General features: G+C 32.9%; 1 protein-coding gene across 1 annotated transcript in view; it reads left to right on the top strand.

The window, feature by feature from the left end:
- LOC133189527 (unconventional myosin-Ib-like) overlaps positions 1-23,425 on the top strand; it is a 28,933-nt gene extending 5,508 nt beyond the window's left edge. The window contains exons 13-30 of the mRNA XM_061324881.1: positions 119-223; positions 522-584; positions 2,413-2,607; positions 3,088-3,202; positions 8,071-8,126; positions 8,748-8,813; positions 9,278-9,345; positions 9,663-9,879; positions 10,048-10,197; positions 11,246-11,314; positions 11,461-11,547; positions 13,440-13,601; positions 13,753-13,884; positions 14,168-14,274; positions 18,644-18,782; positions 19,279-19,431; positions 20,120-20,256; positions 20,417-23,425. Of these exons, the coding sequence (XP_061180865.1) occupies positions 119-223; positions 522-584; positions 2,413-2,607; positions 3,088-3,202; positions 8,071-8,126; positions 8,748-8,813; positions 9,278-9,345; positions 9,663-9,879; positions 10,048-10,197; positions 11,246-11,314; positions 11,461-11,547; positions 13,440-13,601; positions 13,753-13,884; positions 14,168-14,274; positions 18,644-18,782; positions 19,279-19,431; positions 20,120-20,256; positions 20,417-20,570 (2,175 nt within the window). The 3' untranslated portion in view covers positions 20,571-23,425. The remainder of the gene's footprint in view (positions 1-118; positions 224-521; positions 585-2,412; positions 2,608-3,087; positions 3,203-8,070; positions 8,127-8,747; positions 8,814-9,277; positions 9,346-9,662; positions 9,880-10,047; positions 10,198-11,245; positions 11,315-11,460; positions 11,548-13,439; positions 13,602-13,752; positions 13,885-14,167; positions 14,275-18,643; positions 18,783-19,278; positions 19,432-20,119; positions 20,257-20,416) is intronic.
- Positions 23,426-24,031: the final 606 nt, after the last annotated feature.

Here is a 24,031-nt window from a genome sequence, read left to right as displayed (position 1 = left end):
TATGTACATTATGTAAATACTACATGTAGCTTATTCTAGTACATGTACTAATTCACAGTAGTAAATTATTCAGAGAAGGATAGTTAAATAAAATTTTTATAAATGCACTCCATTGTAGGAAAACAGCTTTGAACAGTTTATCATCAATTATTGCAATGAGAAGCTCCAACAGATATTTATAGAGCTTACCCTGAAAGAAGAACAGGAGGAATATATAAAGGAGGTAGTACCCTAGTAGATTTAGTAGATTATTCAGTCAACATTAGCTTTAAGAATACTTAAAGGAGATATGCTAGTATGTTATTCAATTTACCTAGCTAAAAGGAGGTACACTAGTGTGTTATTATTTAACTTTGCTAGGAGGAAAAATAAGGAGATTTGAGAATCGTTGAGTTCACAGAAAATCATTAATCTGAAGATTTATTTTCTTTGCTGGTGTATAAAGGACACAATAATACTTTGCTATTTGAGTTGGCAGAGCAGGTGCTTTATTATGACTCTGTATTTTTTCTCTGTTTTAGGGAATTGAATGGATTCATATAGAGTACTTCAACAATGCAGTCATCTGTGACTTGGTTGAGAAGGTGAGGTGTTCTCTTACCACACATACATAGACATGTAAATGTATATCTAATTTTAGTCAGCAATAAATAAACCTCAAATCATGCATGGATTAATTTGGCATGACAGTAACAGTAGATAAAATTTCATTGTAACTGAATGTCTGTTGTACTTAAAATTGTTATTACCAGTAAATAATATGCTATATATGTATGTGTGAAACTTTTTATTGCATGAGAAAGTCATTTTCTCATACATCAGTTTCTTTACACTTGAGTTGTTATTGAATTGTGATTAATGCCTGTATATTGTATAGGTAATTGCTTGATGCTGTAACCTTGCATGATTTATTTTCAGCCCCCTGAAAAAAATAGTGTAAGTCAGTAGTTTGCACCTTTTGTTTAATGTATGTGTCCAACTAGATCATAGCTTTATAAGACTTAACAGAATTAATATGTTTCTTATTAGTAGTTAATACTTGTGTATACAATCTATACATACAGATATAACACAATTATAATTAGATTCTTTGATGCATTCATATTAGGTTGCTACACAAAGAATTCAACAACATCCCATGGGTTCAACTCAGATTGATTTTTTACCTAGATTTAGATGCCAATGAAAATTTCAGTGACAAGATAAATTTGCAAATGAATATCAGTCTTACACAAGCTGTTTTCATTTTGAAGCAGCCATTCAGCATGCTGAGGATTCTTTTGATGACCATTTGATTGTGTTCAAAGTCTTGAAGACAGGAGGAATTGATTGGCATTACTTACAATTAATGGGTTTTGTCAGTTAGGTCAGTTGTTCTGAATGAGTTCCCTTAGTCTTACCAACAGCGTGGAATGTGACATGCTGATTGGTCAGATGAAAGGTCAATCTGAGATGAACCCAAAGGGATATGGTTACCTCCATTGTGTAGTGATGTATGCCAGTAGATCAAAGGTCTAATATAAGTTAAATTGAACTTTTATAAAGAATTGTCTATAAAAAGGATTAATTAATTTACTTACGTAAACAGTTTCTAACAGTAACCCATTTGCAGTCTTATACCTTGTGGTGGGTTTGCTTTTAGTGTTAATAAAATTTGAATTTGCCATGAATGGAAAATTATGGGAGAATTTTGCTTTTTTGTACTGTCTATTTCTTGTGGCATTTTTACATTTATATTGTTAAAATGAATGGGAATACTGTAAATAGTATTAATTCAAGGGATGTCTTGTGTGCAGTATCAACCAAGAAATGTACATAAATATAATATTGATGACATGGAAACAATTTATACTTTTTCATTATTTTGCACAGCCATAACAATAATATAGGTTAGAATCATTCTAATTTGCACAGAACAAGATATTTTAACATTTTGAAAGTTTTATATGAAGTTTGACTTAATACCAGTTTCTACAAGGTATAGGAATGAACCTAGAAAATAGTTTTATAATACAAGTGTATTGCAAATCAAGGTCGAAATTTTTTATCTCTATTTGAAAACTGATGCACCTTGCTTTGCAATGGTTATGTTATATATTGACATGTAATGCTTGGTAGCTATAACTGATTAGTGAAGGATAGGTAGTGTGTGAATAGGGGAAATAACCCTGGATCATGGTGGTTATAGCTACATCAAGTACCTGTCATTATATTATGTGTACAGTGAAATATTTTAAAGTAAACATGGATACTGTAAAAATGAAATCCTTATGATGAGTTAAGTATCTGTTCTCTTAAAGCAATTTCTGATCCTTGGAGTTTTTTTTCATACCTTTAAAAGTTTTGTTGTATTTTAAGTTCAGATTTATTTTAAATCTTTAAATAAGAAAATTGCTTGTATTGTTATTACAGTCTAATGTTGGGATCCTGGCCCTTCTGGATGAGGAGTGTATGCGACCGGGAAACCCCACCGACTTGACATTCCTAGAGAAGTTAAACCAAGCGTGTAATAATCACCCTCACTACGAAAGTAAAGCACTGAAGAAGTGTCAGAACGACAAAACACTGACCCATGGCACATTCCGACTCAAACATTACGCAGGCAATGTAGGTATTTACTGCCACAACAACAGGAGTACAATGTCAACATCTCAAATTCAAGTTTTCCTCTGTAAATAAGTAACAGTAATAATTTATGACAAAGAACTATATGCTAAAGGCATATCCCTGCCCCCATAAAAGTAAAATTTGCAAATCTCTTGAAATGAGCACAATTTTATACACATGTATATTGTATAAAGTAAATCAAAATTAACAAAATGTAAGATTCATTTATTATATAGTGCAAAAATATTGGCATGTTTGTTGCTGTGGTGTCACGAATTATTGAGATTTCATGTTGTTTTTTTTAAAGTTAGAAAATGCATAAATTTTGTTCAATTTTGACTTTAGTTTCTATAAAGTGCAAACTTGCTCAGGAACTATTTTCATGTAATTCATTTATATTATTGTTTTACACATAGCAAAAGATGGAGTTTGGGCAGAGCTGCTCTCAATATTTTTCAATATTTTCCATTATTTGTGTAGGTAACATACAAAGTGGATGGCTTTCTGGATAAGAATAATGACCTACTGTTCCGACATCTGTCTCAGGCTATGTACCAGTGTAAACACTGCCTCATGAAAGGTCTTTTTCCAGAGGGTAAGCTTAAAATGTTTCCTATCCTTTCACAGTTAAAAAATGGTAACTACTGTATAGGGGTAAAAACAACTCACGGTGTTATATTCGCTATATTCACAGTGTTAATAAATCCGTGAATTCAAGAAACAATGAATATGTTTTCAATAACTTCCATGTTTTATTTGGGAATTTGAGAATATACTACGATAGGTATATATACGTGCAGTACATGGTCCTTCAGTAATTATGAGTAGTACTTGTCATTCAATGATTTTAATTTTCACGCTTTACTTTAATTCAAATCAGAAAATAATAACCTGTATTTGTTAAAAAGCTGTTTTAATAGCGAAGTTCAATGCTACATGTTTCATCAATTAAAACACGTGGGTCATGGGTTTCGATTATCCATGCATAACTAATGTTACCACATGTATGTGTTACCTGCATTATCATACGTATTAGTTTTTAGCTCTTCTGAGCCAAAGGCTCAAAGAGCTAATGCTATTGCCATTTGTGCGGTGTGCGTAAACTTTTTAGAATATGGGCCGTAACTCAAGAACCCCTTGGCCAATTATTGTCAAATTTGTCACAGGGTATCCTTGTCCCAAGGGCTTCCGTTTTTACCAAAACTGGGGTTGTGACCCTTAAACAAGGGGAGATAATTAGGAAAATAGAAACAAAAGTACTGGTTGCTAAAAAATCTTCTTGTCAAGAACCACTGGGCAGAATCACCAAACTTACACAAAAGGATGAGGATATATTGTAGATTAAAATTGTTCAAGGCATCACCCTGGGGCAAAGGGTGTGGTCTCAAGGTCACTTCAAAGTTAACCAAAAATTATATTTTATTAAAATGTTGATATTTTGCTTACTATAAGGACTAGGATCATCAAATCTTGTCAGTTGATGCATCTAAGGACCTCATATCATGTTGACTTAAAAGTAGGTCACGGTGACCTACTTTTTAAATTTTGCCGCCATTCTTTATCAAAATGATTTAGAGGCATATTTTGAACAATTTAAGGCCTATGATCATCAAACTTTGTCAGTTGATGTATCTTGGGTCATCAAAGTACGTCAACTAAAAAGTAGGTCATCTTGACCTACTTTTTGAATTTTATGGCTAATCTTTTATGAAACAATTAAGGTCAATAATTTGAATACTGAGAGGTTTAGAATCATGAAATCTTGCAAGATTATGCATCTTGGGGCCATAAAGCATATGTTTAAAAAGTAACAGTGACCTATTTTTTGAACTTTGCAGGCATTCGATTTCAAAGCGTTTTAGATGCATAATTTGGACATTTTAAGGCCTATGATCATAAAACTTTGTAAGTTGATGCATCTTGGGTCATCGCAGTAGGTCAACTGAAAAGTAGGTCACTGTGACCTACTTTTCAATTTAAATGACTATAATTTATACCCCCCGCAAATGAAGTTTAGAGGGGGTATATTGGAATCAGCATGTCTGTCCGTCTGTCTGTAGACGAGATGTTGTCCGAACCATTTCTTGGAAACTGTTGCAAGGATTTGTCTGAAAATTTGTACACTTATTATTCGCCATATGAAGGTGTGCACCTGGTATTTTCATCATGATTGGATAATTTTTTTTGCATTTTACAGGTGTTTTTTCATTTTTGTTATGTGGTTTTGTCAGGATCTGTTCCCAGAGACTATTGCATAGATTTGTATGAAAATTTGTACACTTATTATTTACCATATGAAGATGTGCACCTGGTATTTTCAACATTATTTGATAATTTTTCTGCATTTTACAGGTGTTTTTTTTTTTTTCATTTTTATTGACTTAGTCATTTTGGGTTCATGTCTAAGATTTGAGACATAGAATCTAGAACATCTGTACAAAAATGTGAACTAATATAGCTTAAAACTACTCATTAGAACTGAAAAAAATCACAAAGTATTAAAAACAGTTTTTACATTACACAGCAGATATTGTAAATCCATTTGTCCCTTGGGAGTAATGAGTGGACATGCATCCAGTTAAAGATTAATTAATGAGTTCAGTGTGGGAAGCTTTTAGGGCATCTCTGATCAAGCAGGTCTTATCTATATCTCCTGGGAATTGGACAGAAAGAAATAAAGATCTCTTTGTTTAAGTCTCTTAATTGTAATTTATGTCTGTCAAAATACATAGTTACTGGAACCAGCCTTTTATTTTTAAAGTGAGTTTGCTTTATTAAGATCAATTTGATTTTGTGTAATTAATTATGATATTTTTTTGCAATTTGCAGAGTGTCATGTCTCACAAAGATGACAGATAGTTGCAAACTATTTTTTCAATGTAATAATAAACATTGTAATTATTAGTATTGATGTTTTATTAGGCTGCACCTTAGTTTCATTCATTAAAAAAATATAATGAGTAATTAAATTTTCACTCTGAATTTTTAAGCAAATTGTGAACACCTCTCACATCTAGAAAACATTAGTGATTTGGTACCTTCTCTGAAAAACCCAGTGGGGGGTATTTGTCCCTTTTGGACAGTTCTAGTTAAATATTTCAGGTACGAATTGGCTTAGAATCATCAAACTTTGTCAGTGGTTGATGCATCTTGGGTCTTCGGAGTAAGTCGACTAAAAAGTAGGTCACCATGACCTACTTTTGAAAATTTATGGCTTTAATTATACAGTGCAGGAAACTAATTTTGTTACAGCATCGATGCTGATTTGAATGCTTCCTTTGCTTGCTGATTTGAATGCTTCCTTTGCTTGCTGATTAATGCTAGTAATCCTTATCCTGATGCTGTTTTATAATTAAGTCAATGCTACCGGAAGTAGCATCATGCTACCGGAAATAGATAATGAATTTCAGCATTGCCGTTTAGAGCAATAAAAGTGCCTTTTACAATTATTTGATCATAATATCTCACTATGTATCAATAATGTGAATACTTTAACCAATATTCTTTCTTTCTTTTTTAATTTTTTACTGAATTAAAACTCATTGATTTTCTGATGCTAGTAGGATAATGCTGATTTTATGTAGGTCAATGCTGGTTTTATCCTTTGCTTGCTGATGTTGATCCTGGTAATGCTGTTTTTTAAATGCTGAAGCTGATGCTAGCTCGATCCTGATGCTACTAATGCTTATGCTGATGCTGGTTTATGTAACAAAATTAGTTCCCTGCACTGTATATTTCAGGAACCAATTTGCTTAGAATCATCAAACTTTGTCAGTTGATGCATCTTGGGTCCTTGGAGTACGCCAACTGAAAAGTAGGTCACCCTGACCTACTTTTGAAATTTGATGGCTGTATTTAATATTTGCGGGTACTATTTGGCTAAGAATCATCAAACTTTGTCAGTTGATGCATCTTGGGTCCTCGCAGTAAATCGACTGAAAAGTAGGTCACCGTGACCTACTTTTCAATTTATATGACTATAATTAAATATTTCAGGTACTAATCGGCTTAGAATCATCAAACTTTGTCAGTTGATGCATCTTGGGTCTTCGGAGTAAGTCGACTGAAAAGTAGGTCACCCTGACCTACTTTTGAAAATTTATGGCTTTAATTAAATATTTCAGGAACTAATTGGCTTAGAATCATCAAACTTTGTCAGTTGATGCATTCTTGGTCCTTGGAGTACGACAACTGAAAAGTAGGTCACCCTGACCTACTTTTGAAATTTTTTGGCTGTATTTAATATTTTTGGGGTACTATTTGGATTAGAATCATCAAATAGAAGTGATAGGTTTTACAGTTTATCAGAAGAGCGATTCAAGGCCCTTCGGCCTCTTGTTATGGACATTTTGGTTAAAAAAAATCATTTAAATAACTATCGATCTTACTGAAGATGTGGAAGGATATTATTTCGTCGACCTACAATAACACATTTATTACCGTCCAGTGTTTTTTCACTGCGATGTGATATCCCTACAGAAAGAAGATCTTGGGGTGTATGTATGCACTCATCATAATAGCATATAGGAAAGTCATTCAATGTTTATAGTCAGGGACTTTTAATCACTGCACTTGTTTTATTTAATCATCAATTAATTATTAAATTTAACTATTTAATATAAATCTATCCTGTTGTTCGTGAACTAAATACATAACACTGATTAATATCATTCTATCTATGCTATGGATTAAACGGATATAGACAAGGGAGGTAACTTTTGTTATATAAAATATGAAATATTATATAATTCCGCGAATTCAACAAACCGCGATCGTGTCAGAAGAGAAAAACGTGAAAATTACAACCCGTGAAATTAATCCCCTATAAAGCATCCCCTTAATTTTTGAGGGGGAGGAAGGGAAGAAAGTTCATTGTGAAGGATTGCTATAGATTCCTAAATATACAGGAAGAATTAATTATCACGTAATTTCACGAGAAACACCACTCGCAAAATAAAATTACTCGCTTTTATTTTTATGGTGCTAAAATCCATGCAAAATCCCTTGATCAACCATCCACTCACGAATTCTTGTTCTCGCGATTTAATGTTAAAGAGCCATTTCACGATGATAAGTACTCTCAAAAAATAAGGAAACTACAGTATTTGACTAGTGTAAAGAATATACATGTGTTGGAAAAATCTTTCAGTATAACACTTTTTTCCTGAATGATACTTTTTGGCCCATCAATGAGATGTGATACAACTCTTTGAATAAGTTACTGTTAATATATATTTATCAAGTAGTATAGAACTTATATTCTCAGAGCCTTGATGAGACCACAATAAGGGGCCAATGTTTTACATGAAGAAAAGTATAATTTTCTTCTCAAGAACATGATCTACAATATCCAGATAACCACAGTGTAGAAGCAAGCAGAATATTAAGTTTTATAATATATCTTTTTGTAAGGTCAACTTGAGAATTCATCATTGTTTAAGAATCAAGTGTTTATTTTTACAGGAAATCCATCTCAGAAGTCCTTGAAAAGGCCAGCAACAGCAGGCTCACAATTTAAGGTGACAATTTATAATAGCTAAAGTGGGCTCACAATTTATTGTAAAAATTTATCTGATCATGTACGTATAAAAAAAAATAGCTACAGCAGGCTCACAGTTTAAGATAACAATTTATCTGATCATGTACGTAAAAAATAGCTAAAGTGGGTTCACAATTTAAAGTAACAGTTGTATAAATGGAAAACCATGATTATGTTCTTTATTTTACCTTGTTGTTTGCATTTACAGTCAAACCTAGTGATTGAGTGAAATTGAATTAAGGCTATATCATGTTTACAGTCAAACCTAGTGATTGAGTGAAATTGAATTAAAGCTATATCATGTTTACAGTCAAACCTAGTGATTGAGTGAAATTGAATTAAGGCTCTATCATGTTTACAGTCAAACTTAGTGATTGAGTGAAATTGAATTAAGGCTCTATCATGTTTACAGTCAAACTTAGTGCTTGAGTGAAATTGAATTAAGGCTATATCATGTTTACAGTCAAACCTAGTGATTTAGTGAAATTGAAGTAAGGTTATATCATGTATGACACTCGTGTCTGACAGGACACAGGTTAATGGAGAGGTGATGAGAATTAGATAGTTTTGTCATGTCTTTTGTTTTGGTTTGTACTTACAGATATCTGTGACAGAACTCATGAAGAATTTGTCATCAAAGAATCCAAACTACATTAGGTGCATTAAAGTATGTTTTTATTTTGTTATTCAATATAATAATTAATTAAAAGTGAAAGTAATTATAACAAAGGAATAAGTGATTTAGATTATAGCACTACTGTGAAATCACTAATTTCTTGAGGGATCAGTGGGGGTCACTCCCGGGTGGGTTAATTTTCATCGTTTTTGTGGTATGAAAACACTCACAGATTAATGTCCTCCACTAAATGTTGATTTCCAATGTATCACAGCTCATTACTTCTTCAAACACAAAATCAAATCCCCATGAACAAGCAATTTTTCCCTGAAAACCACGGAAATTAGACCCCACCAAAATTGAGAACTTTTTAAAATTATTGAATTAAAACATAAAACACTACAATCCACTGTAACATTTATTTTATCAAGTGTTAAATACACCAACATATATTTTATCAAGTGCTGTATACTTTGTATCTCATTTCATCAAATTCAATTGTATCTAATTTTCAGCCGAACAATTCAAAAGCAGCCAACAACTTTGATGAGGGTTTGGTTAGACATCAAGTGAGATATTTGGGGTAAGGTCATTATGCAACATCAAACAGTGTATCTTATTGACCATATCAATGAAATCATCATTTTATATTATTGACATCTGCAATAATATAAGTATATGTAAACTAAAATTACATGGTACTGCATTTATTCTGCCTTCTTATTTTGATGCTGTATCTGACCTACATTTTCTAGATCATAAGTTGTGTCTCTTAAACACTGTAATTAAAAATGAACTAATATTTCTTGTCAAACATTCATTTGTTGTGACTGTCTCCCTTGCAGGTAACATTTGTCAAATTGAGCAAGGTAATCTGTGATTACGATGTTTTCATTACAGTCTGATGGAGAATGTGCGAGTGAAGCGAGCTGGCTATGCCTTCAGACAGATCTATCTTCAGTTTTTGTATCGTTACAAAATGTTGGCAGGTCCTACCTGGCCAAGGTGGGCTGGGAAACCCCAGGAAGGGGTCAGAATTCTTCTGGAAGCTCAGGGGGTTCCAGAGGATGAATATGCATTTGGCAAAACAAAATTATTTATTAGGAATCCCAAAACAGTAAGTTTAACATCCAGAAAAAAAGGAAAAAACCTTATGTTAGTTTTTTGTGTCTAGATTTGACAGACATATTGAAATCACAGTAAAATGCTTTTTCTTGGCAGCTGGCAAGTTAGTTTGAGAATATTCATGTAGACAAACAACCTGTACGATTGACTGTAATTTTAGTTGTTTGACATGGAGGAAAAACGCAGACAGCACATGCATGTTTTGGCGACAAAGATTCAGTGTGTGTTCAAGGGCTGGAGACAGAGAACTCTGTATCTACTGATGAAGAGAAGCCAGGTCATCATCAGTGCTCGCTTCAGAGGATACTGGGTAAGTAAACAAAGAATGCTGGGTAATATCAGTGCTACTTCAGAGGATACTGGGTAAGTAAACAAAGAATGCTAGGTAATATCAGTGCTACTTCAGAGGAGACTGGGTAAGTAAACAAGGAATGCTCGGTAATATCAGCGCTATTTCAGAAGATACTGTTAAAGTAAACAAGGGATGTTGGGTTATATCAGCCCTCAATTCAGAGGCTACTGGGTAAGAAAACAAGAATGCTGGGTAATATCAGCACTCACTTCAGAGGAGATTGGTAAGTAAACAAGGAATGCTGGGTAATATCAGACCTCACATTAGAGAATACTGGGTAAGTAAACAAAGAATGCTGGGTATTATCAGTCCTCGCTTTAAAGGATACTGGGTAAGGAAGCAAAGAATTCTGGGTAATATCAGTCCTTGCTTTAGAGGATACTGGGTAAGGAAACAAAGAATGCTGGGTAATATCAGTTCTTGCTTTAGAGGATACTGGGTAAGGAAACAAAGAATGCTGGGTAATATCAGTCCTTGCTTTAGAGGATACTGGGTATGTAAACAAAGAATGCTGGGTAATATCAGTCCTTGCTTTAGAGGATACTGGGTAAGAAAACAAAGAATGCTTGGTAATGTCAGCACTCATTTTAGAGGATACTGGGTATGTAAACAAAGAATGCTGGGTAATATCAGCAAGGAGAAAAGTTGCAAAGAATGCAGCCATGTCCCCCAAACATGATTGCTATTGTTCCAAAGAATACCCATTTGTAAATTATTTCTTGCACAGTCTGTTGTGAAAAATAAGTGGTCTTTTTCCTTGAATAAGTTTTTTAACAACAGTTATAATAATTGAATCATGGAATATCTTTAATTATACTTGTCATTAAGATTTGCTTAACTTTTTCATTACTTGTGCATTTATTCCATATATCAATACATGCTTGTAGCTGTTTTTACAACATAAGAAATTTTGAAAAACTTGATCATTTTTTTCCCCATCATTTAAAACTGAAATGTGCTTTTTCTAAAAATACACTATAACAAAACCTCTTCTCAATCATTTTAGGGACAGAAAATGTACAAAAGGACGAAACAAGCTACCCTTGTGTTGCAATGTTTTGCCAGAGGTTGGAAGGTATGTAAACAGAACAGAATAGTTATAGGATAACTCATCATGAACCTTTAAATATAGGAAGGACGTAACACATACCTTTTAAACTTCACTGAAGTAATTATGGAATACATAAGAACAGAATTTATGGAGTATCATTATTTCTTCAGGCAAGAGCTTTGCTCAGGAAATTGAAACGAGAGAAGCTTGAGATAGAATCGGCTAATGTGATCAGGAAATTCTACTTGGGTTACAAAGTAAGGAAGGAATACTAGCCCGTGGGATTGCTGGGCCAAATATATCCAGATTCTTATATATAGTCTTGAACACCAAATATATATGCACATGTTGTCACCACTAATTCTAACAAAAACTAACTCCCAGACTGAAGAGTTCTACAAAATAATATAAGAATTATCATACTTAGAACCAATTAGATTGACACTCTTTATGCAATTCTTTTTTCTTGTTTCATATCAAAAGTTTAAGTTTTATTGCATTTATACCTGAAGAAAATTAAGTAATTACATTTATTGGTTTATAATTGATTAAGATTTAAAAGTGTTTTATCCCCTACAAATATATTAACAGAAAAACTTCAATGATTCATGGTTTAAAAAAACATTCAGTGTTTATGTAATTATCCATGTTGTATTATTTCCAACAATTCTGCTTTACAGACTAGATGCACCTGTTTTTGTTCTACAGTTAGATAGTTGGTTCCTTACAAACACCCTTTAACTTCCATCATCTTGTCATTGTATTTAGTTTCATTTATAGCTTCAATCCTGAGAAGTCTTCTATCAATAGGTTCTTTAAGAGAGTAATAAAAACACTTTTGATGAGTTACTGCATAGGCACTTGACAATTGAAATATTTTTTTTTATTGATAAAAAAATTTCCATATGGAAAATTTTCATCAATAGAAAAATATTCCAAATGTCAAGTGTCTGTGAGTTACTGGTAACAGTTGACTGATTATTTCTTCAAACAGTTATCAACCCTCTTATAGACTAACTGCCTCCAAGTAATAGTAGATATGTGTACATGTATGTCATCCCATTTTAACTTGCTGTCAAGCTGTATGAGATTCCAAGTCAACAATCCTCATTCCAAATCCCATACTCTGTTGCTTTCTATCTCTTTCAACTAGCATTTTTCTTGTTGCCAAATTTGTCTTAAGTTTGTGAAGGGTTACAATCGTTTTTATGTTTATCAATCCACTGGCAGATTTAATTGATCGTATCACATGCCTCATCTATTATTGCCAAAATTCATCTGCAGGTGTACCAGTCCACCTTTTCAAATTTATTGCTACATTTTTCATTAAAATCTGGGGTTTTCACAAGTGCAGCGAGTGTCTGCAACCATGCAGACAGAAAATATTCTTTTACTTTGTAAATTCAATAACACTTTTGCAGCAATTGTTGAAAGATATTACAAGCAACAATTTTGCTTATATCTGAGAGGAAGTGAGATTCAATCATGCTTAAACATTACAGCAGTCACCAGTTGCTATTTTGAAAATGTGTATTCCATTTTTTAAAAAAAAAAGCATGTTTGCATTATTAAATGAATGGGCAGAAAATTTCCTAAAATTCATAACATATGTTAGCATGCTAATTATTCTTCATTTTTATACCCACAGTGACTAGCTTGCACCTTAAACAGCATGTTATTTAATTAACTCTACAGCAATATCAGTATAATATTGATATACCACTATTACAGCAGATTTGTTTCCTCCTGAACCCTTTTAATACATGTACTGGCCTCATCATAAAATCTCAAGACAGCAACCAGCAATGGATCAGCACTCAGTTGTCTTTCTTTTAGTTTGAATTATAATTACTGATAATTGACATTCCCAGTGCTTTCACTCACAGATTGTAACAACTGTATTTGCACACTGTTTAATTGTCTCCATGATTTGTTTGTTTTAGCTTTCATATGTTTTAGTTACTAAAAATGCAAGTTCATAATCAAATGGTGCCACCATTTTTTCTTAAACAAAACTAACTTCTAAACTGAAGAGTTCTACATAATTTAAGTTACAGATATCTCTGTCTCTATCTCTCTTTCTTTCGCTCTGGTAAATAGCTATTGGCTTGTAAAATTTTAAAAATTCACAGAAATTTCATTTCTTCAGGCAAGAGCTTTGCTCAGGAAGTTGAAACGGGAGAAGCTTGAGATAGAATCAGCTATTATGATCCAGAAATTCTACATGGGATATAAAGTAAGGAAAGAATACCAACCAAGGTTCCGTCGGATTGCTGGTCCAAAGATTGCAAGATTCTTTGTTATAGCCCTGGTATGTGTCTTAAGTTTGGAATGTTTACGGTATATGTACATGTATTCTATTACAAATGTATTAATTTGAATGTTTAGGATATGTTCATATATTCTTTTATTAATGCTTAAACTCATTTCTTAGTTGTAGTATATATTAAATCTCTCTTTAGCGAAAGAAATTCCTTCTTGATTTGAAAGGCAAGTTGCCGAGTTTATCTCCTATTGACAAAGAGTGGCCAGACTATCCAAAAAGATTTAAGGCAGCATCAGATCAGCTTAGAGAAATGTACCATGCCTGGAGAGTAAGCCATTTTTGCCTTTCTCTGGAGTTTTATGTTTTGCAACTTGATTCTACCAAGATGGCATTGAATATTTTTTTGCAGTTCCCTTCATTTGACTACATGTAGGGAGTTGGATTATTTTGTTTTTGCCATAAGTTTGCTAAAATTACTTGGTATCAAAAAGTATACATTTAAATAAATATAACTATACATAATAAAATATATGTACTTAATATTAATTTTCATATTAATTAGAAATTGCAAATGATTATACAATGTACTACATTTTTCAATTTGTTTTCAGTGTCGAAAGTACAGAAGAAAATTCAATGAGGCAGAGAAATATAAAATGAAGGAGAAATTGATGGCCAGTGAACTTTTCAAGGACAAAAAGGAGGGTTATTCAAAAACGTAAGAGTATTAAAAAATTACTGGTCATACATGTGTATCTTGTAAAAGACTAAATAACTACTTGTCAAATATATTGAAGAAGACTAAATAACTACTGGACATATATAATGAAGAAGACTAAATAACTACAGATCATATATATTGAAGAAGTTGGTTGTATATATTAAAGAAGACTAAATAACTGCTGGTCATATATGTTGAAGAATACTTAATAACTTCTGGTCATATATATTAAAGAAGACTAAATAACTGCTAGTCATAAATATTGAAGAAGACTAAATAAATACTGGTCAGATATATTGAAGAAGACTAAATAACCACTGGTTGGTATATTGAAGAAGGCTAAATAATTATTGGTCCTATATATTAAGAAGACTATATACAGGTAAACTTCGGTATCTCGACATCGGATATGTCGACAACCTGGGATATGTCGACATTCTTCCGCGGTCCCGGCAGTATTTACTATATAAATGATTTGCAAAAACTCTGATATGTCGACCTTGGTAATGTCAACAACCCGGGTTATCTCGACGTATATTCACAGTCCCAATAGCAAAATTTACCTGGCATATGTCGACATCGGCAATTTTCTGCTCTACTGAACCTAACTGTTTGTCAGATAGGGTCGCTCGTCACGCACAGACGACTCCGGGTATCTCGACGTCGTCAAAGTTTCACACCTTTCACACCCATGTTTTGACTGCACGCAGCTTAATTAATTCTGTAGACTGTGTTTGTAGGTGAATCCCAAGCCCCTTCGGCGTCTTTGAGAACTTAATTGAGCTTGGGTAATATCATTGCTAAATCTACACGATTCTACGTAAATGTACAGAATGTTATTTATATCGAAATGTAACATAACTTTTAAATTTGAAAAAGATAACTAAATTACAATGAAAAACAAACACATTGAAAAATTCAAACTAAGGAATTAAAAAAATGTTTTAATGATATTTTGTAGTTAAATTGTATTCAACAGGAAACAATCCAATTAACGACACGATTGACCGAATCAGCCGTAATTCGTGCATCTGTAACTTCACTACGTTAGTTTAGATACACAAATCTCTTTAAAAAAAAAAATTTTGATGTACATTCTTCCTGAATGAAATAAGAAAAAAAAAATCCGCATTTAATTTTTTTTTTACTGTATATCAGATGTCGACTTTATACGGTTCGAAGTTTATAGAGCGCATTTCATATCCTGTTCTGACGAAAATGCAAGTTACACGCGAATGGAGCTCAATGCTGTAACTTTGTGCTGAAACTTTGTGAATTTAGAAAGATTTCGATAAAGAACGTGTTTTATGAACAAGAGTTTTAAAATAACTTCTTAGATTTTTAATAAAAATGGAGGGAATTCTGAAATATGTTGAGCTACAGTCTATATTAAAGTCATGTACATATAATAAGCTTGTCTGTTTTGCTATGCAATGAAATCTTGGACGTCAAGTCTCAACTCTGATATCTCAACACCTCGGATATCTCGACATTTTCCGATGGTCCCGTCGATGTTGAGATAACGAAGTTTACCTGTAATTACTGGTCGTATATATTGAAGAAGACGAAATTACTTCTATACAGTATATTGAAGATTTCTTTGAAAAGAGGTTAAGAGATCTTGGAAATACACATATTATTACTGGTGTAGCATAATATTTTGATACCACGATATATTGAACCCGGGTTCAATATATCGCATAATATTTTGAACCCGGGTTCATTTTTTGCTGCGATATAATGAACCCCCTTATAAAATATTGAACCCGGTGGGTTCAAGATATTATGACCATAAAATATTGAGTCCCCTACCCTTTTAATTTAAGAGGGAGGGGGTTCAAGATATTATGACCATAAAATATTGAGTCCCCTACCCTTTTATTTTAAGAGGGAGGGGGTTCAAGATATTATGACCATAAAATATTGAGTCCCCTACCCTTTCATTTTAAGAGGGAGGGGGTTCAAGATATTATGACCATAAAATATTGAGTCCCCTACCCTTTCATTTTAAGAGGGAGGGGGTTCAAGATATTATGACCATAAAATATCGAGTCCCCCTACCCTTATAATTTAAGAGGGAGGGGGGTTCAAGATATTATGACCATAAAATATTGAGTCCCCTACCCTTTTAATTTAAGAGGGAGGGGGTTCAAGATATTATGACCATAAAATATTGAGTCCCCTAGCCTTTCAATTTAAGAGGGAGGGGGGGTGCAAGATATTATGACCATAAAATATTGAGTCCCCTACCCTTTCAATTTAAGATGGAGGGGGGTTCAAGATATTATGACCATAAATTATTGAGTCCCCTACCCTTTCATTTTAAGAGGGAGGGGGTTCAAGATATTATGACCATAAAATATCGAGTCCCTTACTCTTTCAATTTTAGAGGGAGGGGGTTCAAGATATTATGACCATAAAATATCGAGTCCCCCTACCCTTTTAATCTAAAAGGGAGGGGGTTCAAGATATTATGACCATAAAATATTGAGTCCCCCTACCCTTATAATTTAAGTGGGAGGGGGTTCAAAATATTGTGACCATAAAATATTGAGTCCCCTACCCTTTCAATTTAAGAGGGAGGGGGGTTCAAAATATTATGACCTTAAAATATTGAGTCCCCCTACCCTTTTAATTTGAGAGGGAGGGGGTTCAAGATATTATGACCATAAAATATTGAGTCCCCCTACCCTTTTAATTTAAGAGAGAGGAGGTTCAAGATATTATGACCATAAAATATTGAGTCCCCTACCCCTTAGATTTAAGAGGGAGGGGGTTCAAGATATTATGACCATAAAATATTGAGTCCCCCTAGCCTTTCAATTTAAGATGGAGGGGATTCAAGATATTATGACCATAAAATATTGAGTCCCCTACCCTTTCAATTTAATGGGGGGGGGGGGGGGTGTCAAGATATTATGACCATAAAATATTGAGTCCCCTACCCTTTTAATTTATGAGGGACTACTCAATTTGTACACTCTCTAAACACTGTATAGTGATAATACAGAAACCATCAAAGGGAAACAATAGACAGTGGGTATTGCTGACCTCCAATGACACCTCCTTGTGTACACATAATACACAGGTACTATATCCCTGTTACCTCCTCAATGGAGAGATACTACATTGCTCCTTGAATTTTCTTTTTTCAAATTGTAAATTATACAAAAATAATAAAATTAAAGAAAATAAATAAATACCTTTTGGGATGGGATAAAAGACATAGAAATAAATATCTCATAATTGTTTTTCCATCAGACATATCAAGTTATTTTAGTTATTTGATGTAGAATATTTGGGGTTTGATGATAAAAGACAATTATTTTTAATTTCCTGGTGACAATTTCAGACTTCAATATTTTGGCTATATTATTTTACTCTCACTTCTTTAGGTATTGCACAGTTATTAGAAAAAAAATAATTTTAATATAGAGATACCCAACCCTCAAGATCTAACAATTAAATCAAGGTGAGTGTGTGGGAGACGGGTGTTAAATACTTTCACTTCCTTTTCCATAGTAGTCTTTAAATGGAGGTTCAATACTTCACATCCACAATATTTTCAACCCCTTATAAAATGTGGTGGGGTTGAAGATTTCACTGCCATAATATCTTGAATCCCCTCTTACCATTCAAAAATTATTTTAAGTCAATAATTTTTAAACACCCTCCTATACACATATATGTCTAATAGGGGGTACAACATTTTACAGCCATAAATTCTAGCTTAAACCTCCACCCCAACCTACCAAAAAAAAAATTAAAATTAGGAGGTACAACATTTCAACGCCATAATCTCAGGAACCCCTATGCTTGAAACAGAGAATGTCTGTAATGGGGGTTCAAAATATTATGGCCATAATGCTATAATTTAATGAACCCGGGGTTCAAAATATTATGGCCACAAGGCCATAATATATTGAACCCTGGGTTCAAAAAATTATGGCCCTATGGCCATAATATATTGAACCTCGGGTTCAAAATATTATGGCCCTAAGGCTATAATATTTTGAACCCCAGGTTCAAAATATTATGGCCATAATATTTTGAACCCCAGGATCAATATTTTATAGGGGGGTTCAATATTTCGCAGCAATATTTTGAACCCGGGTTTAAAATATCGCGGGGTTCAATATATTATATGACACCGGTACTTGTGTGAAAAATATATGAGGATGTTAGATTAAAGAAAATAGGTGTGATCAAATATTCGTGCGTTTGTTACATGATTGTACAAAAAAACAATCAACATTGAAGCTAAATACTTCTGGATTCATAGTAAATGTAATTATACAAAAACAATTTCTTTGCTTGAAATTGCCAGAGAAATCAAGAAGGGTGAAGTTACAGTTCTCTATTTCAGTGTGCCCAAACCTTTCAAGGGAGATTATCAGAATATCCTGGCTAATGAAAAATGGAAGAAATTACAACGACAAAACCCTGAAGACAATCATATTGTGTTTGCAGATGTTGTGCAAAAAGTTCATCGAGCTAATGGAAAAGTAAGTGCACGAGGGGGGGGGTTGACATGCAAACATTGTCACATTTAATTACGAATTATGTGTAGCCAGCAGGATTGGCTTGGAGTTTATGAATTTGTCTGGAGATCCTTCATCCAAAATTTTTATGTGCGACTTTTTTTGATCGACATTCACTGAACAGAAAGCGATATTTGGATAATTTATATATATTATCATTCACATACATGCATATGAAAAATACATGTACTAGTGGTACTTCCTGAGTTTTCAAATAATATTAATTGAATGGAATTTTGGTTGGGAGGCTAAAGGTTATAAGTTCAAAGAAATTGATTCTTCTGTCCTGAACGTTTTGTCACAAACTTCATTGTGGATCATTATTTTAACAAAATAAAAGTTGACATCTGTTTTTTTTTCATGTATAACATTGTTATGGAAAAAGAACTTCTTGAGTATTTTCTTCTCTTATTAGATATAACATAAAATACTGTACATATATCAATATTTTTGATTTCAGTCAGTGGAACGGCTGTTAGTGATAAGTTCTCAGAACTTGATTCTGATTGAGCACCATAGTATGATGATGAAGTATCGGATCCCAATCACCGACATCTCCGCCATGTCCGTCAGTCCGCACCCTGACAATACCATTGTGTTCCATATACAGAGGGTAGGTAGTTATTATAAACTGGGACTCACAGTCTGATTTATAGAGATTTATAGAGATGCCTGTCCAACGAACACAAGATCACAGTGTACTCTTATGATGTTTATTTTACAAAAATGACTGTAAAGCTGTGATATTTTGACCATTTATATAAATCATTCAAAGATTAAAGGTACATGTAATAAGACAGAGTGATACACACAGATGAAATTTAACAGTGCATGTTTTATAGCTAATTACTTTGCACCTCTACTGGGTGGCAGAATTAAATTATAGAAGTTTATTTATCAATTAATTAAGCTTTTAAAACACCAACAGCTATGTGATAGTAATTGATCCATACACCAGCATAATTAGAAAGACAGTCTATATCTCTGGTAAAAGCAGTAATATTTTCAATTTATCCTTATCAGTTTTCAAAGAATTGCTTACTGTATGTTGAATTTGTGGAATTTTTATTTCCGTGAATATAGTGAATATTAAAACTCCACAAGTTAATTTACCAATGTACAGATGTTCATGTACTAGGTTCCTGAATAGAATTAGTTTGGTATTTATAGTAGTGTTACTACTTAAAGAATGATTCTCAATGGTCAGAGTAGAAGTTAGACATATTTTTTCACAAAATCATTCAGGTTTTTTTTTTTTCGATATAGTGTTTGTTTATTATAAATTTTCGTATCTGTTTCAGCATGAAAATGGAGACGGATTGTCCAAGAAAGGTGACTTTGTATTTTTATGTGAGCATACTATTGAACTTGTGTCCAAAGTCTGCCTGCTCATCAAAAATCTGACAGAGAAATTACCCGAGCTTCATATAGCTCCCTTGTAAGTAAAAGACACTTTGTCAAGCTCAAAATTGAAATTAAGTCAAAGTAATGATGATTCCTAACAATGAAGTGAATTGTAACTGGTGTATAAAATCAATTGCACCCTTTTGAAGTACTCCTTTTTTCAAAGAGGTGAAATTTTCTCTGCTTTGCTTCAGGTTGAAAGCCCGGTTTGGAAAATCAGAAGTGCAATTGTCATTTAAAAATGGACTTACAGAGAGTGTTCCAGGGGGTGTAAAAATTGTTCGCAAGAAACACACAATGGATATTTTGTACAACTCGCCAACTCAAAAAACAAGTTCAGGATCATGATGGGGTTTCAGAAATTTCCGCTGATCCATTACAAGTTCTGCTCCCTTCAAAGACTTGTATAAAAGACCACTTCCACTAAAGCCATGCTTCAAACAACATCATCAGAGAGAAAACTCAGTAGTGTAATGATTTATAACCAAAGAATGAGGGCTGTGAGAGGTGGAAATAGTGGGAATTTTATTGTACATCTATTTTTATTATATGTACATGTATGTAGGAGTCAGTATTTGTTGTCATTTTTATTTCTTCTTTGTAAATGTTACTGAATTGATACCAATATTTGTATACACATTCATGTAATTACACTTTATTATGTTTTGATTTGTTTTCATTTTGTGAGAATGGTTTCAGTGTTTTTGTGATGTTGCAATGACTTTAAGGATTTTAAGAATTCAAGTCATCCATTGTAGTCAGTATTACATATTACATGTATATTTACTGGATCAAGTTTAATTTCAGAGTGGAGAGATACTTTTTGTTTTGTAAACTACCTGTGACAGATATTGTCCATTATTTTTGGTTTACAGTAATGATTTTACATATTATATATTTGAAGTCATGATAATAATATGAGTATGATCTCTAGAAGATTTCACTTTTAATAATTATTGAATGACAATGAAAAAGTCGTAGCACACTGGTCATACCAGACTTTTATAATTACATTTTTTTGTCTTTGACGTGTTATTTTAATATACTTTTATTATTTTTTTAAGTCCCGGTTTCTACAAAGGGTACTTTTTACAAATCTACAATGACCATGAGTTAGAAACAATTTAGAAATAGACTTTGGTGCTGTATGTTAAGTTTCACAGTTATGTTTTTTATTTAATCTTTCTAAGATATAGATCTGTATTAAATGGAGATGTGTCTCATGTTTTAGTGCTTTCATTTTTTTTTCTGATTTAAATTTCAAGAATCAGTATTTTATTTTACGTTGTAGCTTTTACAGACAAATTAAGGTTAATCTCTGTCTTTTTATATTATAATGGTTGATTGATGTCAATTGTTTGGCCTATCTCCATACCTGTTCCTGAATTTATTATGTTAGTCTGCATGATAGTGAAAGTTATTTCCAATAACTGTTTTGCTGGCTGAGTCCTTTATGTTTATTATTATGGTTTATGTTGTTGCTTACCTTTAAGTGTGTTTAACATGCACAAGCATCTACATGTTCAAACAACAGGGTTTCAGAAAATTCAACTTTAAGACATTTATGTTTAGCAAATTAATAATTTTCACCCTGTGGTGCTGAAGTATAATGAATATTGCTCAAACTTGGGACTGGTTTGAGTTGACATTCATTTCAGTTTCTTAACAGTACATTTATATGTTGAATAAAAGTATTAGGCACAGAATTAGTCTTTGAACTTGTCCACAGTTTGTGCTGTGTATAAGAGTGGCTCAAGTATAATGATTTTGCATGAGTAAGATCTGACTTTCTACTCTATTGACAGAATATTTATTTATCCAGAGTTAGTGTTACAGTATGCAGTATTTTGTTTTTGTTTTTTTTTGTTGAATGATTATACAGAAATTTTCTACATAAATTGTAAGTTGTTCAACACCATTATGTTGTATGGGAGAGGAAGAGGTGCCATTTAAGTTCTAATATTTATTTGGAAATCCATTGCCTTGATGATCTTAATCATGATCTCTTTAGATGTACATACATGTATTTATAAATTTCTCTAGTCTTTAAATACACATACGTATACAACTATACATCTAGCATAGGTGTAGGCCATAGTGCCAAAACCAACAAATGCCTTGGAGGATAAACAAATAATTTTACAACTTCTGTGTTTGTAAACTTCACTTACAAACTTGTTCTGACTGTTGGCAGTGTTACAGAGGAAGGCAATGTTATCTTACATGTTAGCTCAGATTCATGTCTTATTTTGGGAAAATCAAGAAGTTTTCCATAAAACATGCCAATATTTTACACTCCAGAATTCATGCCATATTAACCAGTGCATTTAAAGGACATGTACTTACTCATTTATATCAGATTTGTCTGTGTTGTTCATCTAGAATTATATGTCATATTTGTGTCTTATTTACAACATAATACATGGACACTGATAGTCATTTTTTGAAACCAAGTCTTTTTACTTAATGGTTTTTGTGATATAACTGTATTGTGATTTTTGTGTTGTATTAGGTCAAGCACTTCCCTTTTCTAAACTTCCATCAACTTTTATACAAAGACAACCCCATACCTTTCACCCCACAAGGTATTTTAAAAAAATTGTATGTTTAAGAGAACTGCATAGGAGAATCAATTACTGAGCTATAATTGAGATAGAGAATGGGAAGCTTGACATTCATATTTGACAGTATATTCTCATTCATACGATCTTAAATATTCTGTTGTCTCTGAGCTAAATCAAATATTTCAATTCATGGTAAATATGTCGTCTATATTAATATGTTCATCAAGTACTTAAACTTTTAGATAAAAACGATGACATTTGAGGTGCTGGATTGTGTAGATTCTGGTTGTAAACTGTTTTTCTGTACTTTAAACATCAGATTGTCCTGTTTAATTTATCCATGTATTTTGAAGTTAAGTGAGAAATGCAATCGTAAACATAACTTTTATGTTTTACTTTGGTGTGAAACCATTTTCCCCTTTTTCTTCGTGTAATAATATGTCAATTTTTAATCTTTTTAATGTGATCTTACTGAATGTTTTTATATACATTGTGATTTTTCAATGGGACCTATATTTTAAATTGGTTGCTTGGACCATTTTTACTTACATTCGTACTGTTGTATTCTTAATAAACAGTGGTATAACCAGACAAGATGTGATAGTGTCAATAAACTTTGTAGTTTAAAAGACAAAATAATTCTTTTTCTTTCTATTACACTCTGTGTGATGCGACTGATGCCCCATATTTAATGAGAGTCCTGCAGGATTGAAAAAGAAACCTTAGCTTCCTGAATTCCCTGTTATGGAATGACAAGTATAGGTAAACCTTTTACAAGTAACATTAGATTTGGTACCCAAGCAAAGTGAGTGAACCGAGTGGAAGGTTTAGGGACCCTCTTTACACTACTGAAATATGTTTTATAGGACATTGACTATTTCATTTACAACATAAGATACCTTAGGTATTGTAGAATCAAGTTTATTTATTATGAATCCCAGGGGATGGGAGCACAACAGAGGGTCAACCTTTTACATAAGAATATATAGGAATATCTTGGAAAAATCTGCTCAAGGACAGCAAAACCATGATTAGTCATATTGTTATAAAAGCATCCACAGGTAGTGTAGATTCAGATTTGTTCAAATTGAGGGTGGGTAGGGAGGGGCCACAATGAGCGATCAGTTTTACATGGGAATCATAGGAGAAAAAAATCTTTAAAATTCTTCTGCTCAAGAACAGCAAAGTTATGATTGGTAAATTGATAGGTAGTGTAAATTTAAGTTTGCCCCATCCCCCTGCCAT

This window comes from Saccostrea echinata, unplaced genomic scaffold (assembly GCF_033153115.1).
Source record: "Saccostrea echinata isolate AGI-Se365-2 ecotype Australia unplaced genomic scaffold, CSIRO_AGI_Sech_v1 ptg000019l, whole genome shotgun sequence".
Lineage (NCBI taxonomy): Eukaryota > Metazoa > Mollusca > Bivalvia > Ostreida > Ostreidae > Saccostrea > Saccostrea echinata.
Note: the sequence above shows the minus strand (reverse complement) of the source record. Positions and strands in the feature narration are given on the sequence as shown.